The sequence below is a fragment of the Scyliorhinus canicula genome, chromosome 16 (genome assembly GCF_902713615.1).
Source record: "Scyliorhinus canicula chromosome 16, sScyCan1.1, whole genome shotgun sequence".
Classification (NCBI taxonomy): Eukaryota; Metazoa; Chordata; class Chondrichthyes; order Carcharhiniformes; family Scyliorhinidae; genus Scyliorhinus; species Scyliorhinus canicula.
In genome coordinates, this window is record NC_052161.1 from 102,145,752 (window position 1) to 102,165,019 (window position 19,268).

At 46.6% G+C, this 19,268-nt stretch overlaps 1 protein-coding gene across 7 annotated transcripts in view; it reads left to right on the top strand.

The window, feature by feature from the left end:
• nphp4 (nephronophthisis 4) overlaps positions 1 to 19,268 on the top strand; it is a 591,121-nt gene that overhangs the window by 557,431 nt on the left and 14,422 nt on the right. For all 7 annotated transcript variants that reach the window (XM_038821764.1, XM_038821765.1, XM_038821766.1 and 4 more), the window contains one exon: positions 8,527 to 8,612. In XM_038821764.1, coding sequence (XP_038677692.1) covers positions 8,527 to 8,612 — 86 coding nt within the window. The remainder of the gene's footprint in view (positions 1 to 8,526; positions 8,613 to 19,268) is intronic.

The following is a 19,268-nucleotide window of genomic DNA, read 5'->3' on the forward strand; positions in this document are numbered from 1 at the left end:
GCCTCCCGGACACTCCGCCGCAAATACCAAAAGTAGAGGAGACAGTAATGACTCTAAATTTTCTGGACACCCTACCAGTAGACGCACAACATATTCGGTTGTGGATGCAAAAAGACCGAGTTTTAGCCAAGATGAAGCATTTACTGCTAACAGGGGAACTGGAAAGACCAGTGGAGCCCCAGATGCACCCATACTGGAGCAGAAGGGACCAAATAACCGTAGAAGACGGTATCCTATTATGGGGAGCCCGGGTAATAGTCCCAGCTCTCGGCCGTCAGGCAATCTTAACCGAGTTACATCACGGACACCCTGGGGTGTCTAAAATAAAGATGCTAGCTCGAAGCTACGTTTGGTGGCCAGGTTTGGACATAGACATAGCAGCCTTGGTACGTCGGTGCCAGGAGTGCCAACAGGGGCAAAGAGCGCCACCAGCGGCGCCATTGCACCCGTGGGAATGGCCAGGCAGACCATGGACCCGCCTGCATATTCACCACGCCGGCCCTTTCATGGGCTCAATGTTTTTGGTGATAGTGGACGCCCACTCCAAATGGTTGGATGTCCACCGGGTAAACGCGGCAAGTACAGCATCGACAATTGAAAAGCTCAGGGCCTCGTTTGCAACACATGGACTTCTGGAGGTATTGGTGTCGGACAACGGAATGGCATTCATAAGTGGGGAATTTGGAAAATTCCTGAAGGAAAACGGAGTCCGTCACATCAAAACGGCCCCTTACCATCCAACGGCCTGGCAGAGAGAGCGGTCCAGACACTTAAAGCGGGACTCAAGAAGCAGCCGGCAGCGTCAATGGACACAAAAGCTCTCCCGCTGGCTGTTTGATTACAGGACCACACCGCATTCCACAACGGGCATACCGCCAGCTGAACTCTTAATGGGAAGGCGGCTGCGGATGAGGCTGAGTCTCCTTTTCCCAAATTTAACGGGGAAAGTGGAGAAACAACAGGAGGCCCAACGCAGGGGGCATGATAATAGTTGGCAGCAGAGACATTTGCAGATGGGGGCACCGGTTTGGGTCAAGAATTATGGGAATGGACCAACTTGGGTCAAAGGCACGGTAGAGTCCCAAACAGGGCCCATATCCTATGAGGTTTCGATAGGAGGTAAGGTGCTGAAGAAACACCTAGACCAAATAAGGGCAGCGGAACCACACTTGGAGGCAGGCGATGCAGGGCCGCCTCAAGCTGGGATAGCCCAGACGGAAAGGATACCCACACCCCAGCCCCGAGCAATTTCTCCAGACCCCATCATCCAGTCGTCAGAGTCGGAGATGGACACGTTCGACGAGGCCGCCACGACACCTCTCCCCGAGGAGGAGGAAGAACAACTTCCAAGGAGGTCGTCAAGGAAAAGACGGGCACCTATAAGGTACACCCCGCCCTCTTCGGAGAACGACCCGGCGGACGACACAGAGGTGACAGACCCAGACATGAGGAGCAGGAAGGAGCTCAGAGGAATGCCAGCTGGCAGGAATTCCTCGGACCTTGGGGGGGGGGGGGGTGTAATGAACTCCAATTGGCTTTATTTGTTGGCCAATTGGAGTATGAGCTCCCTCAATAATATCTCATTGAGGGGGCCCATATAAGCACCTGTGTAGGCTTTGTGAGCCAGTCTTCAGTTGACTGGACTGCTAGCAGCACTGTTTGTAGCTTCTCCTGTAATATCGTTATTGTAAATAAATATTGGTGTGGTGACGGAACTCCTGCCTCCCGTGGATTACTACAGGCCCCCAGTGCTTAGTTGCAATTTTAGTGATGTGTGGTTATTCATTATTTGTTAATCTATATGCCTACATTCCATTGCTCCTCTTCCTCTTGGTGGGCTACAGTTTTAGTTGTCCACTGGGCTCTCTTAGGAGCAGGAGGAGGCAAATTAATGATTGTCTGCAGATGTTGACGTGCTCACCGATACCCCAAAGTCAAACTTTAGTGTAACTCCTGGCAATTGACCTCGATCAAAAACCTTTCATTCACGGAGCACCTTAACACGCAGCTGTATCAAATTTTATGGCAGGCGTGTATTGCTGGAAGAGCCCCCCCCCAGTGGAAGGATGTCTCGCATTAGATTGGTCGGCAGCCCTTGCAGTTCTAGCAGCACCAGAATTCAGTGGGCCCATGGTGACTGGTGAGGTATATCCCTGGATTTTAATGCAGAGAGGGATCAGGCACCCTCGGGGGGGGTTTGGAAAGTAGGTTTTGGAGGATTATGAGGGAGATACCAGGAGATGATACCATCTTTGGATCTTGGTGGCGGTGGGGGGAGGCGGGTTCAAAGGTGGGGGTGAGGTGCACTCCCGATGAGCAACCCGCGAAAGAGATAGTGGAAAAGTGGGTTCTCTACTCTCGCCCACCATCCACTGCCATCCACGGTCCAAAGTATTGTGGATGTGTTATGAGGCCTCTTAATTGGGCAGTTAAGGACGTGAGTAGGCTGAAGAGCTCAGGCTGTATTACAGGGACCAGGCTAGGGTTGGCGGGAAACTGATCGGCCAGCAACCCGCCATTGTTTTGGTGCTCCCCTCCACCCCAAAATCAAAATCTGGCACTGAACCATTCAGCCTACTTAATTACAGTGATTTTCTTATGTGAACAAACAGAATAGTGTATGTAGCAACTGAGCCACTGGGGGAAGGGGGGGGACATGATTTTGACCATCTTCCTGAGCTCTATGGCTTACACCGATCACCGTACATGTTGGCGTGCTGGTTGACTATTGAAACCTTGCAAAATCCCTCCACAAATTCCTCACCAAGTATAAAAGTGAACCACTGGTGTGTGTCTGGGTTGGCGGTCACCATTTTGAAACATAATTGGCATCCAGTGCAAAGAGTGGGTGTCTCTTTACCTCCTAGGGCATCTTCTCAGCAGAGCCTGTGTTGCCTGTTTGGTCCCTTGCAGCCATTTATACGATCCCGGCAAGTAGAACTGTGTTTGGGAATGAAAATCGCTTATTGTCACAAGTCGGTTTCAAATGAAGTTACTGTGAAAGCCCCTAGTCGCCACATTCCGGCGCCTGTTCGGGGAGGCTGGTACGGGAATTGAACCGTGCTGCTGGCCTGCCTTGGTCTGCTTTAAAAGCCAGCAATTTAGCCCTGTGCTCAACCAGCCCTGGAGTGAAAAATTGAGACTGACGACTAATGCTAAATCGGTGTGGCTGACCAGGGTAAGGGCAGTCGACTTATATGCTGAGCGTATAAAACGCATGGCTTTTGTGGCAGAAAAAGTGAGGTAGTCCTCTTCAGCGGGTCGACTTGTACACCACGATTTATGGTATTTTCTGGATTTCCATTCAATTTCACTCCATCAAATTGGTGTAACATCCTCGAGCTATTTACAAATGGGAAAATGTTCAGATATGTTACCACTGGAAGAGTATATCAAAGCAATTGTTTACAATTCCCTATTGCAGCTGACATTTTGTTATCCTCTGCCACCACCCCCCACCCTCAGTTAACCTCGTCAAACAGAACAATTTCAGCACTTGAATAGGTTCATTTTATGATTGATTGCTCTCGTAAATTGAACACCACTTTATAGCTTCTCTCTGTTGCACTGGGTTGTACGGCACTAATTTATTTTTCATTGAGCTGGTAGATGTTAACAGGGACAGTTCCACTGCAACTCCATTTGAACTTGCATGTGGGAATCCAAGAGATTAACTTTCCTTGGGTATAAATTACTGACAATAAACCACACTGGTGGTGCAAGTGTATGCTTTCCTGGTTATCAAGTCAAATGACTATTTCACCAACAGAACCTGAATAATAATTGAGGTATTTGTTAACTAGATGATATAAGCCCTGTTTCACGTGGTAGTTTGGAGTGTATTTTTGAACCTTAATATTTGTGCCATACTTCTGCACTTGCTTTTGCACTTCATAATTATTGGTGCAAAGATGTTTCATTATGTTCCAACGCCACTTGTGCTCCCTGAATAAGTGATGAACAGTCAATTTTCTTTTAATATTCATTCATGGGATATGTGCCGGCTTGGCCAGCATTTCTTGCACATCCCTAATTGTTCTTGGGAAGGTGATGGTGAGCTGTCATCTTGAACCGCTATGGTCCATGTGGTGTAGATACATCCACAGTGCTGTTAGCGAGAGAGTTCCAGTATTTTGACCCAGCGACAGTAAAGGACCGGCGATATATTTCCGAGTCAGGATGGTGTGCAACCTGGAGGGGAACTCAGCTGCTACGTCTCTGTGAATCTTTAGTCCTCAGCCAAGTCTGGTATTATTCCCTACACAATGGCTGCTTATTCTCGAAATTGTTTAATTTCCTTTGTGGGGAAGTATTGTTTGCTTGGCACCATTCCCCGATGGCACCGTTCCCTATAGTTTCATCTTCATTGCAGCATCTAATTTCTTTTTACTCATTTGCTTATTGGGTTTTGGCTTCCGCCAAAGGGCCTGGGAGTCCAGTCCATTAGTTAATCACCTCTTTTGTGAAGGGCCACACCTGACATTTGTGCTTATTTTTTTTTCTTAATTTGCTTGAAAGTAATATTCCAGATTTACCATTTGCATACAATTTACTATCTTTTATAAAACAAAAAGAGAAAATTCTGGAGATGCATTGTCAGCATCTGTGAGTAGAAAACAGGTTATCCTCTCTACTTCCTCTTTCATCAGTTCTGGTGCGTTCTACACTCAAAACATTCATCTGTTGTTTCTCTTTGGGGATGTTTACGTTCGCAGTTAAATATTTATATGTTGGTGAATTGAATTTTTTTACAGAAGTGCAAGGTATCATAAGGTTTTTAAATGTCTCTTTATTTCAACAACATGGGGTAAGGAAGTGCCATGTGACCTGCTACTAGTTCTGCCCAACGACAAGGCTCTGACTTGTCGTTTGGGACCCAGGTCAAGGCCTATTGAAATCCATGGGCCAGGTTTTGACACCCGAGTACAAAGGGAAGGCCAACTTTTCTGCTATTGCAGACTTGAGTTTTGATTATTGGGACACTGGCATCAGCACTGGGGAAAATGGGAGCAGTACCATCCGAGGGTCCGCACCTGAGCTGTGCTGAGACCAGTGTTCTGGCAAGTTCTAAAACGAGGATGGTAGACTGGATTTTATACTAAATTGTGGGAGAGGAAGGAATCGTGTGAGAGGAGATGTAAATCAAAGGGTAATAACAAGATTCTAGAGCAGGGTAGTGATTTAGGTAAAGATAACCAGAATGATAAACAGAGAGTGCAAATTTAAGCCCGCAACAGGATATCAGGCCAGTGATTGTAAAAATGATGGGAGGTTAAAGGCTTCAGGTGGGATTTAATCACCGCTTGGCACTCGGCGCGGATCTGAGTGTGGCGGATAAAAAGCGGGAAAGGCCAAAATCAAGATTCGTGCCAGGCCCGAATCAGTTTGCTATCTAACCAGCCCGCACCTGATGATGCGTTCCAGATCAGCCCAGATATGGCGAGCATTTAATTGACCTCAATTTCAACCTCATTGGCGAGATTAAAGTCGAATGCAACGGGAATTAACCGGCTCCCCAGTGAGAAATCATGTGGGTTTTGTTCAGTACTCCTTTTTAAAAAATGTGAAACTGGCATAATGGCTACTGAGGGGAACTGAGGAGGTGAATAGCCATTTCCATTTTCTGCCATGGAGCTCAAGGGCACTGAGGCTGCTGCCCTAGTTCTCGGGGTGGGGGGGAGGGGGGGGGGACGGTGGGGGGGAGGGGGGGGGAACGGGGGGGGGGCAGTTGTTAGGCTTGGTAGGGAGCTGAATCATTCCAGACTGGGGGGTTGCCAGGGGGATGGGAGAGTTGAGGGTCTTACAATCTGTGAGGCCTTCAAGCAATCATTAAATATTATGGAAACCCAAAACAGGGCAACTACAGCTGCTGTCTGTCCATCCTACCAAACGCTTCCAGGACATAGCCCTGTTCTTGATTATATGCTGAAAATCACTTTAACTCCCTTTGACTGTGAGCAGCCTCGAGCTTCACAGCTGAAGGCTATTGCGAATAAGGAACCGGTCTTGTTAGTGGTGAGAGCACTTCACAGCTGCAGGCTGTGATTGCTGCATGCTCCTGCTGGTGGCTGCAAATGTGGTTTCCTTCTTTTTCTGTAGCTAGAAAGAAGGGCAATTTCTTTCTAAGACACCTGTGTCCTAGACTACCGGGCTCAGAGGGACATTTGAGTGCAGAAGGCAATCCGCTTTGAAGCAAGAAGGCACTGCGGGGACTAGTGCACGACATTGATCCAGTGGGCCACCTGATGACGCCGTTGAAGAAATGCTTTTGCAAAATTGTTGATACTTTTGTTGCTGGTGTGGTGAGCGCTGCATATAACTGGCACGTCACTGCGGGTTAAACACGCTGGAAATCAAGGATGTTCAACTGCACCTTGAGTACCAGTGGAATATGTGGATGCCAGGATTTGCTTCCGGTGAGATTGTGCCTTGTTGAAGGGCCTACACAACTGCGCTCCTGGATGGAGAATGGCACTGAAATGCGGAACAAGTCAAACTTTGATGGACAGATCATTTCTAAGACAAGGTTCTGGACATGATAACACATTTTGAGCTTATCCTCAGTTTCAGTTGCGAAACTTGCGAGGGGTAATACCGTGTGTTTGGATTTTTTGTGAAAATTAGCTGATATAGATTTGTGATATTTCCTTGTTGTTTACTGGTTAGTGTGGTATGTGGAATCTTACGTAGTTGATTTCCAAATCTTTGTTACTGTTGACCATATAATATTCTCAAGTGGTGCTGCAGGATATGTTTGCTGCTTGTTGCTGCTTGTGGCTGTAAATGCCTGGAAACTGCTACTGCTGTTTCCTTCTTTTTCTGTGGCCTGGAGTAAGGAAAGGGAGGGTGGGGTGATCTGTGGCCTGGGCTGGAAAAGAAGAAGGGGAGCTCTTTCTCTCTTCTGGTGTGCTCTGGGTCGGTGTAACTTTCCACTGCTTAGGAGTCTACTGCTGGGTGTTGCAAGAGGGGGAGAGAGAGGCAGATTGATCTGACTGAGTGGTGTTTGCTGCTTGCAGCTTCAGCTGCCTGGAGGCTGTGTGTTTGTTTGCTGCCGCCTCTTTGCTTTTGTGGCCTTAAGAAAGGAAAGGGAGAATGGTAAGATGACCTGCTGCCTGGGATGGAGAAGGGGAAGGTGAGTTCTATCTCTCCTCTGGCGTACTCTGTGTCGGTGCGATTTTCTACTGTTGGGGAGTCTCCTGCTGGGAGCTGAAGGAGGGAGAGAGAGAGGTGGATTGACTGACTGAGCAATTTGATGAAGGTGTTGAAGAAATGCTTTTTCAGTTTGCTGGTGATTTTATTGTGAGTGTAGTGAGTGCTGCATGTCTACTAGCACATCGCCGTGAGTCTAACACGCTGGACGGCGAGGCTGTTTTGCTGCACCTTGAACGCCAGTGGAGCATGTGGATACCCAGCTTTGGTTCCGATTAAATTAGGTTGTAAATGAAGGCCTGTACAACGGAGGCTCTTGGCCAGTGATTTGTGGGTGGGGGGAGTTGGGAATTTGAGGGATGACAGGCGGAACTGATGCCAGGCGAGAGGTGGTCCTTGCAGCTCGGTGGAGTCATTGGTCTTCCTCCGCCATTAGATGGCAGTCCTCCTGGTCATGCTGCCCAAACTGACAGCCGCTGCCACTGCCTCCCAGGCGGCATTGGTGATCCTGCCGCTGGTCCTCGACACCCTCAGGGGAACAGGATGTTCCGTCCCGCCTCCACAGCATCTAGCAGCCTTGCCAAGTTGGCAAGGCCAAAGCAAGGAGCATGCCTGTACACTGCCATGCCTTTGCGTTGACTGGGAGTGAGTGATGAGGGAGCGTTTAAAATGAGCTCCCCCTTGTTAGCAGCGAGCTGCTGAGGTACGAGTCTGGCGAATCAGACGCGAGACAGCTAGTAATGGCGAGAAGCTTGTGGGGGCCCATTTTCGGAATAATGTACCATTAAACACCGCCCGTGATCTCGCCAACATGACCATGGAGAAACACCCCACCAATCACACCCAAAATGACACTTCGAAATGTTTCTGTTAAGTCACGTCTTTTGTATCTGAATGTGCACGCATTCGTCCCAAAACGGATGAATGGTTAGCACAGACAAATAAATATCAAACACCTGATAGTCGTCACAGATGGTTGCAGAGGGAACAAGGCTGGGAACAGAATATTGAGGGTTTTTTGATGTTTTGAGAAGATAGGGAACTAGGAAAAAGGTGGAGGGGTAGCTCTGTTAATTAAGAGTGTCATTATACAGTAGTGACAGATGACCTTGGCTCAAAAGAGCAAGATGAAAAATCAGTTTGAGTAGAGATAAGAAAATGGAAAGGTAAGAAGTTACTTGTGGGAATAGTTTATACAGTAGTTACACTGTAGGACAAAATTCACCACCCAATTATTTTTCCCCATACCAGTTATTCTACACATGCTGATATCTCCTGTTATTATGGAAGGGGTGGGGCAAGTCCACTGTGTGCATGCAATTCCTGCATTTACCCTCACTGTTCATGTGTGTCACCATATCGTTTGAATTTTTTTAGGTTTGACAGTACAATCGCCAAATTCTGAATTTCAGACCCACGTTCGCTGCAGTGATTTCAACATCATTTGTGAGACAAAGAAAGTGGTATGTTCTCGTTTTACTCCTGTCAATTTAAAGCCCAATTTTTTTTTTGGATCTATATAATTGAGTGCTTTTGACCTTTTGGAGACTTTGAAAAGATTTTAGGGCCAATTGTACAAACACGTGTTCGCCGGCAGTGCTGACTGGACAGACATGCCAGGGCATCATTTGTAACATGACTCACCACGTGTGGGACCCATTTCTAAACTACCCTGTAAAGTATGCACACTGTCGGTACCTGAGAGGAAGTGATGGTATGTCTTCTCTTCACCGTCTTCCACCACTGCCTGACGAGGTTGCAGTTCTTGGATATCTGAAAGGAGCACGGCACAAAAGTAGTGAAGAGGGGTAAGATGGGGTACATGAGAAAGAGGCACATACTTGCACCATATTCTGCTTGTGGATTATAATTGTGGGGCAAGGGCGAAATGGGATGCAAGAAGGAGGATTAGGTTGCACACTGTTTCAGCCTTGCCATTGACCATGGCCTTGGTCATGGCTATTCTACGAATGATGACAGCGTCTCCGCTGCTGGGTGAGAACATGCATCATGTCCTTGCCAGTTAAGTATCATTGCATTTCGGAGGAAGACCTTAAACTTGATCACAAAGGAAGGTTTTAAGAAAAATCTTAAAAGGAAGAGAGGGAGGTAGAGAGGTTTAGGGAGATTATTCCAGAGCTTGGGATCTTGCCAGCTGTAGGCTGGAGAAAATTACAGAGACAGAGAGAGGTGAGGCCAGGGATGGATTTTCAAACAAGGATGAGAATTTTAATGTTAATCAAGATATTACTTGAATGGAGCCGTTGTAAGTCGACGAGCACAGGGGTGGTAGGTGAATGGAATTTGGTGTGAGGTAAAACACAGGAAGCAAGGGCAGCACGGTGGCGCAGTGGGTCAGCACTGCAGCCTCATGGCGCCGAGGTCCCAGGTTCGATCCCGGCTCTGGGTCACTGTCCGTGTGGAGTTTGCACATTTTCCCCGTGTTTGGGTGCGTTTTGCTCCCACAACCCAAAGATGTGCAGGGTAGGTGGATTGGCCACGCTAAATTGCCCCTTAATTGGAATAAATGAATTGGGTACTCGAAATTTTTTAAAAAACACAGGATGCAGCGTTTTGACTTATCTCAAATGTACGGAGGGTAGAATGTGGAAGATTAGCCAGCAGTGTGTTTGAATATTCAAGACCACAGGTATCAAAGGCATGAATAAGGGCTTAGTCCTGCTCCTAATTCAATGTTTGTATTTTATATAGTTTGACACTATTAATTCTTGTTCCATTTGGTCTGCCATGAATAAAATTGTTCTTATGGTAAAATTTCTCGCTTTCAGGGATTCACATTATTATGGTCACTCATTGATCCCAGAAGTAAACTACAGTTCGTAAATTGCAACATTTTTTTGAGATTCTGTTAAAGAACTTCACCTGAAACATTAATCTTTCTTCCTATTTGCCTTCTGAATTTCCAATTTTGAGATTTTCATTCTCTGCCTTCAAGGAGCTGACCACTTTCACGCACTAGTCTTTCTCAAAGCCTTTGAAGCCACACGTTGAGAGGATTATAAATTGTGTTAAAACCTGTCATCATGATCCAAAGGGATTGTCAGGTTGGAACAATGTTTAATTCTGCAGGCTCCTCTCTTCTAGCAGTGTCAGTCCTACTTTAAAACAGAGAATTTTCTAAGGACAGCATAATAACATTCGGACAGTTACACTAAACTCCGCTGAATAGCTATTGGACAGACAGCCTTTCACACATTCCTTATCTACTTAGAATCTGCATGTTTAGAACCACATCTGACTCCTCTGTGTAACTCCAGTGGGGGAGTCTAGAAGATGTGGAAGTCAGAACTCAGCCATTCAGGAAGTACTTTCACATAGTGGGCAGTGGAAATCTGGAATTCTCTCCCCCAAAAGATTGCTGGGCTGGGTCCAAATGAAAATGACCAAACTGAGATTGATAAAGGTTTGTTATGTAAGGGAGGCAGTGACGCAGTGGTATTGTCATTGAACTAGCCATCCCAAGACCCAGGCTAACACTCTGGGGACATGTGTTCAAATCCCACCTTGGCAGCTGGTAGAATTTAAAATTTAAAAGCTGGTTTCCGTAATAGTGAGCATGAGACCACTGTCAATTGTTGTAAAAACCCATCTGGTTCACAAAGGCCACAGCAATGTGGTTGACTCTTAAATGCCTTCCGAAATGACCTAGTAAACCACTTAACTGTGTCAAAACGGCTATAGAAAAGTCTGACCAACTACTCGGCATCGACCTAGACATCTAAAATGGCAATGGCACACCCAACCCTGTTTATATACTCAAACCCCCTCTTGCTAGCATCTTGGCACTTGGCAAGATTGCGAGACAATCTCACAAACCAGTCAAGGATTTGAAATTTTTAACACAGAAATGGTGATTCTTACTCTAGTTCAGTAAAGGCTACATTCTTACAGCATCTGTTTACTGCAGCAGGGGCGGGATTCTCCGACCCCCCGCCGGGTCGGAGAATTGCCGGGGGCCGTCGTGGATCCCGCCCCCGCCGTCTCCCGAAGTCTCCGGCACCAGAGATTCGGCGGGGGCGGGAATCGCGGCGCGCCTGTCGGCGACCCCCCCCCCCCCCCCCCCCCCCCCCGGCGATTCTCTGGCCCGCGATGGGCTGAAGTCCCGCTGCTGTCATGCCGGTCCCGCCGGTGGGAATCAAACCACCTACCTTACTGGCGGGACCAGGCGGCGCGAGCGGGCTCCGGGGTCCTGGGGAGGCGGCGCGGGGCGATCTGGCCCCGGAGGGTGCACCCACGGTGGCCTGGCCCGCGATCGGGGCCCACCGATCGGCGGGCGGGCCTGTGCCGTGGGGGCACTCTTTTCCTTCCACGTTCGCCATAGTCTTCACGATGGCAGATGCGGAAGTGACCCCCCTCCCCTGTGCATGCGTGGGGATGACGTCAGCAGCCGCTGATGCTCCGGCGCATGCGCGGACTTCCACTGGCTGGCGAAGTCCCTTCGGCCCCAGCTGGTGTGGCGCCAAAAGCCTTTCCCGCCTGTAGGCGGGGCGCATAAAATCTGTTCGCATGTGATCATTTTCTCAATTCTGAAGTATCCTCCTTGACGTTCAATGGCATTACTGTAGCTTAATCCCCCCCTATCAACATCCAGGTGGTTACCATTGACCAGCAGCTGAACTGGGCCAGCCATATAAATACTGTGGCGACAAAAGCACGTCAGAGGCTGCAAATGTTTCAGCAAGTAATACCTCCTGACTTTCCAAACCCTATTTACCATCTACAAGGCACAGGTCGCCATTGCAGAGAGGCAACAGTATGTGCCGTCTAGAAAATGCGCTGCAGTAATTCCCCAAAGCTTCTTCAACAATTCCCTACAAAGCCGTGATCTCTATCACTTGGAATAAGGGTCAGCAGACGCATGGAAACACCACCACTTGTAAATTCCTCTCCAAGCCGCACACCACCCTGACTTGGAAATATATCGCCGTTCCTTCACTATTGCTGGGCTAAAATGCTGGAACCCCCCCCCCCTAGCAGCACTATGGGTGTACCTGCACCACATGGACTGCAGCAGGTCAAGAAAGCAGCTCACCACCACCTTCTCAAGGGCAGGTAGGGATGGGTGCAAATGCTGGCCTAGCCAGCTACGTCTACACCCCGGGAAAGATTTTAAAAATTAGTAATAAGGCATGTGGAATCAAGGCAGGCAACTGCCCCAGATGAACCGTGATCTAATTGAACGGTGGAACAACCTCAAGCGGCTGAATGGCTTCCACCCACGTACCCGAGAAAGACAAATTAGCTATGCCAGCCATTGCTCTTTTCAGGAATTTATAAATGTTACACAGTTTTATGCAATCATGGCAAGGAGCTTTGTCTGCTGTGAGCATGTATGGGGAGAGCAGTATGGCTGGCAATTGGAGCACGCCCATGGTTCTCCTGCTCCTAGTAAGAATGAATAAGGCTGCAAAGCCAGTGATCCATAATGCTGGCAAATAAACTCAGTAAGAAGTCTTACAACACCAGGTTAAAGTCCAACAGGTTTGTTTCAAACACGAGCTTTCGGAGCACGGCTCCTTCTTCACCTGAAGAAGGAGCCGTGCTCCGAAAGCTCGTGTTTGAAACAAACCTGTTGGACTTTAACCTGGTGTTGTAAGACTTCTTACTGTGCTCACCCCAGTCCAACGCCGGCATCTCCACATCATGGCAAATAAACTGACATTGAAGCAACATTAAAGAATTCAGTGACCTATAAAGTGAAAGTACTGCTCTGTGAGGAATGCAGGTTTTTTTTACCTTTCAGTTATTCTTCAGGACACCCCAAGGCAAAAAGTAATAGCGGCTGCAAACTTTTCTAAATAATTGTTTTTAATGACGATCAGTTGCACAGTTAGCAATGTCCTACGGCTTCTGCTTTAGGAGACTGAGGGTTTAATTCTTTCTTCCTGTTTTCTTTGAAGTGCTCCATTTCTGTCTGCTCACAATCACTTTAAAAATGGCTGCTTATGAACCCTCTTGCTGCGACTAAAACAGCTGGCCGGAGCACATTCTTTTTCTTTCTCAGTGTTCCTCATAGTTTGAAAAGGCACCTGCCTTTATCGTGACCTTCTTATCTCTCCTTGTCTTTCAGAAGTGCAGCAAATCATGCTCGGCCTTGAATCTTTACCTAGGCTAACACAGCAGTTAGTCTTCAACAGTCTTAAGCAGTCATGATACCTTTTGAACTTGGCCAAGCATTTCAGCATGCTCGCTGAACAGATCAGTGTTTCTAATTCAGTCTTTTAATTTTCAACGCCTGTATTGAAAAGTCCATATTTCTTCAGTAAGAATGGTAATAGATAACTTTTGACACAGAGTGAAAGTTAAATTAAATAGTGTTTGACAGATACAGCATTAGCCGCTGGGTTTATTAAATTATTTGATATATAACAGAATGACTTGTATTTAGATAAGTGGGCGGGATTTTCTGCTCTGCGACGGCAGGATCGCAATCGGGCAGAAAATCAGACATCCGGCTGAAATTGAGCTTTGCACTGGGCGCCGAACCGACCGCTGTGCTCCGGTGGGATCAGGGATCACGTCCGCGCTCCAGCGGGGGAATGCGAATGGATACAAATATGTCCTGATGAGTCATTTGCATCTACTCGTCGGTCTGGGCACCGGAATCTCCGGACTTGCTTGATGCTCCAGTCCTCTGCACCAGGAATCATCAAATGTGAACCTGACGTGGTGATCTTCGCGGTGGGCCATAGGGGTAACTTCTTAAAGGAGTTTCCCCAACGTTCATCTCAGGGCCACCCCCCCCCAACCCCCTCCCACAATGTACAACCTGCCCACCCCTCCCCTATCAGGCCACCTTCCTCCCCCCCGCCGCACTATGGAATCCTTACACCCCTCCACCCTCCTTCTCACGTCCACAGGAACCCCCGAGCTAGGGAAACCTCCCCAGGGACACATAACTAAGGGGCCCTCCACAGAGACCCCGTAAATAGGGAGACTCTCCACAGGGACCTCATAACTAGAGGGAACTCCCACAAGACTTCCCCAGAAAAGAGACCCCTGACTGGAAGCTAGAGAACAGTCCAACAGAGGCAATGAAACAAATTACAGTTGTAACGCTCACCTGGAAGCACCATGCGTCCATTCCTGGAAAGAGAACAGCTGTGACCTAGGTTTAAATCCCCCAGATCAATTAGCTACAAGCCATTCATTATTTTTTTGTAGTGGGCAGTGATTGACAGCTTCACAAATCAGCTGTGAGCCTTGCTTCATTCATCTTCTTCATGGATGAGTAATAAGTACTGAAACTGCAATGTTTACAAACATCAACCACATCAAATAGAAACCTTTAATCTTGTCCAAATAAACACAGAGGCATTGGAAAACCATTTCAAACACAGATGAAGTTATTTAAATCGAAATAATCTGTCATTCAAGAAGTTAGTAGTCCCATTTGTAACTGTGTGAACAACCCCTTGGCAGCAGAGTCTATTAGTTATTCTTAGAACTCAGCCATATATCCATTAAAAAGGCCATTTGTCAATTATATCAAGAGAAGAGGCATGAACGGATGGCCAACCATATACTTTTATTTTTGTTTAAAGTGGTTTTTCCATGCCTGTGTGCTTATTAGGGCAAGATTGAAGTTTTGTTTTACAATGGGACATTCACACGTGTGTTTGACAGTTTTTTAAACATGTAAGAGGGGACATTTTTTCAAATGGAATGTTGAATGACTGAGTGTTTTTTTATAGTTTCATGAGCATTTCATAGACTTACTAGTGTTATTTAAGGGCTCATTGGTCCTCTACCTCTTTTCTTTATTCTTTCACGGGATGTGGGTATCACTGGATAGGTCAGCATTTTTTACCCATCCCTAATTTTTGAAAAATGTGGTGCATTGCTGCAGTTCAAGTGGTGTTGGTACATCCAAAGTGCTGTTAGAAAAGTAGTCCCTGGATTTTGACGTAGCGACACAGAAGGAACGGCGATATCATTCTATGCAAAGGTTGGTGTGGCTTGGAAGGGAACTTGCAGGTGGTAGTGTTCCTATGCATCTGCTGCCCATGTCCTTCTTGGTGGTGAACGTTGCAGGTTTAGGAGGTACTGTCGATAGAGCTTGGCGAGTGGCTGTAATGCACATCAGAGGTGGAGGGAATGAATACAGAAAGTTGAGGATGTGGTGTCAATCAAGCGGGCTGCTTTGCCCTGTATGGCGATAAGCTGCTTGAATGTTGTGGGTGTTGCACCCATTCAGGCAAGTGGAGAGTATCCCATCACATTCCTGACTTATGCATTATAGATGCTGGACAGGCTTTGGGTAGACAAGAGGTGAGTTACTTGCCACAGAATCCTCAGCTTTTGGCCTGCTTTTATGACCACAGCACTATCTGGCTAGTCCAGTTCAGTTTCTAGTCATTAGTAACCTCCAGGATATTGATAGTAGGAGATTCAGTTATGGTAATGCCATTGAATGCCAAGGGGAGATAGTGAGATTCTCTCTTGTTAGAGAGGGCATTGTCTGGCACTTGTGTGGCATGGATATTACTAGTGGATACTGGAAGAGTGCTTCAAAGACTCAACAGATGTCAATTTGAAAATCAAACCTACGGTTCACTACATATATTCATTTGATTCTCCATATTGCAGAATGCAAAAAAGGACTTTCTCTGCTGGAGAAAGGACAGTAATGCTTCTGAACACTTTTGCAGTGTTGATCAATTAAATGGTATTTTACAGAGCCCAATAATCATAAAATTATAGAATTTACAGTGCAGAAGGAGGCCATTTGGCCCATCGAGTCTGCACTGGTTCTTGGAAAGAGCACCCTATCCAAGCCCACACTCCCACCCTATCCCCATAACCCAGTAACCCCACCCAACACTAAGGGCAATTTTGGATGCTAAGGGCAATTTAGCATGGCCAATCCACCTAACCTGCACATCTTTGGACTGTGGGAGAAAACCGGAGCACCCGGAGTAAACCCACGCACACACGGGGAGAATGTGCAGACTCCGCACAGACAGTGACCCAAGCCGGGAATTGAACCTGAGACACTGGAGCTGTGAAGCAATTGTGCTAACCTCTATGCTACCGTGCTGCCCCAAATCATTCAATGCCTTCAAAATATACTATCGGCAAACCATTGCATTATTGAAGTTTGCAAGAGTTTTTAAAGTTACTTGTTCAAGGTTCCCAATTCCACAGCAGGCTTTCCTCAAATTTACAAACTGACTGTGGTTCCTCCAGGCTGTGGGAACTCACCTACCACCATGAAAATAGCAATGACGAGGAAACTTGAATTTGCAGAAGGCATTTAAATAGCGGAGCCTAGTAATGACCTGCCACACTCCCCAACCCGGAAAACATGATAGGTGGCAGGAATTGGAAGGGAAGTTTTAAAATGTGGCCCTGCACACCTGCCATTTTCTCTTTCTGATGCTCAGCGCCTGGCGACATAAATTCTGCCCGCAGCCTAGGAGAACGATCCTGGCTTGGCAGGTCTAAGCTACAAACTGTAGAATCTCCTGGAGGCATCCACATGCTGTAGCTTTTTCTTGCTGAAGGAGATAACACAATCTCTGCAGTCTGCTCCGAACACAGAAATCAGACATGGGATCATTCTGCGATAGTGGGATGAAGGCATTCCCATCAGTGAATGGGAATATTGAGGAAAGGAACAAATATTTAAGATAAATTCTTGAGAAATAATCGAGCAGCAATTGCATTGTAATCTCGATAGGATGTAAATGCAGAGAAATTCTGGTGTGGAGCCAAACCCTCTTGATTAGGTACTTCGAAGGAGGGATGGTAATTATACACCCGAATGGATTATCTGTTAAGAATGAATATTTAGCTCTGTGGTTGGTTCACTGCTCAGAACCTTAATGTGAGCTACAAAAACATGACAGTTTGTATTTCTATTTATACATGCTACTAGAGAGACCATAAGTAATTATAGGTCACTTTATCAGCTTCTGAAATATACCAAATAAGGGTCATTTCACTTACAACTCAAAACGATTCGGAATATATAATAATAATTTATAATAATAAATTTATTATAATAATATATAATAATAATAATAGTTACTGTGAAAAGCCCCTAGTCGCCATATTCCGGCGCCTGTTCGGGTAAGCTGGGACAGGAATTGAACCCGCACTGCTGGCCTTGTTCTGCATTACAAACCAGCTGTCTAGCCCACTGAGTTAATATAAATATATGATAATATATTAATGAAATGTGATAGTGTCATCAGGTGTTAACCTTATATTCTCCCGGTTCTGTTGATCACGTTGATCGCGCTGGGACAGGTTACCTACGAAGGCCTGCAGATCTCCTGTACTCAATCGCAGTGGCCCACCTCCACGTGCTAGCCTAAACAGTAAGTGCTTACAAGCTATTCAACTGTGTAAGATATGACCAGGAAGTCCCAATCTGCTCCTGCATGATATTTGCAGCTGCATAGGACCCAACATTGAATGCCAAATAGTGGCTGGAAACTGGTTGATTTCCCCAGCACTGAGGGCCAGGGGAATTAAAACCTACTGGTCTCCGGAGGAAACCCACGCAGGCACAGGGAGAACGTGCAGACTCCGCACAGACAGTAACCCAAGCCGGGAATCGAACCTGGGACCCTGGCACTGTGAAGCAACAGTGCTACCGTGCCGCCCGGTAATAGAGGGATAAATAGAGAGATATGGACCGAGTAAGGGCAGATTTTTTTTTAGTTAAGGCATCATGATCGGCACAGCCTTGGAGGGCCGAAGGGCCTGTTCCTGTGCTGTACATTTCTGTGTTCTGTGTTCATTCACGAAAGATTGGGTGATACTTTTATTCACTGGACTCCAATGCTATTGTACGAACATTATCATGTAGGCAGGACACACCAAACAAAAACAGTGTCTGTACTAAGATAGGCTGACAGAACAAAGCGAGCGTGAAAGGGCAGTCCCTAGCCCTCGCAAAGCAGAGGCTCAAGTGGAACACAGACACTACCACCTAGACTTGCTAAATCAGATTGTTTTCAACACACTGAGCTGAAATTTAGTCTCCCCAGCAAACCCAGATCAGGAAGAGAAAACGAGAGCTGTGCAGGACTGCATTATTATATTTCTCTCCTGTTTCTCTGCTGTAAAGTTCTATATCATTCAATGAAGCAACATATGGACATGGAGTGATAGCTATTATTGAGAAATGAATTGAGAATAACAGCGATATTGCTCGGGAAGTCTGGATTGGAAGTTTTTGTCTCCGAAAGTGCAGGAATTAGTTAGAACAGGTTGAATGGGCCAAATGGCTTCCTCTCAGTCTGGATTTGTTACGAGTATATTGTTTCTAAAATATCAATGAGTGATTAGGAGGTCTTGTGGAGCAGTGGGTAGCATTCCCTATATCTGGACCAGAGGCTTCCAGGTCGAGTTCAATGCCAGGACATGTCAGCCATGGAAGGAACGTTCATAACGTGGTTATAATCAGTTCGGAAATCCTTCCGCCACTTTCTTCCACTATTACCCCAAAAGGGGGAGAAGAGTGTGTGTGTAAAGATACATCAAGAAGTGAGTGATTCCAGCAGCTTAGTTCACTGCTACTCACTGAACCTTTCTAACAGCCCAGTGGGTGTTGAATTATCAGGCACTGAATGATGGACTGCTGGCCCAGGATTGGCATTGCACATGTCTTGAGCACCTGTTGTTTGGGGCAAAAGAGAGAATTTCAAGCTATGAAACCAATAGCTCTGTCCTTGGATGGCATTTCCTCGACCTGTTTTTTTTGGGGAACAAAATCAGAAGAGAGAGAATCCCGAAATGGACCTCTCAGCCGGCTGGACCCTGAAGAAGCAGCACATTGGCTGAAGTCCACAGCTGAATGAATAAAACGACTTGAGTGGAAGTGTTTGAGACTCGCGTTGGCGGGGAGATGATAACATGCGTAAAAACACCTAAGGTTTATGATGTACTTTGGGTTCTTCAGTGAGCTTACATCTTTCCAATCATTTGAAGGCACTTGTTTGGCGTGTAACAGAAGTAAAGCTGTAAAATTTGATTATGTGAAAAGGGCTGAAGCCATTACCTCTTGAGAGGGTTATTGGGCTGTGTCTAGTAGCAGTGTGGTTTGCAAATAAGCATTTCGGGAGAACTATCAAAAAATACTGAAG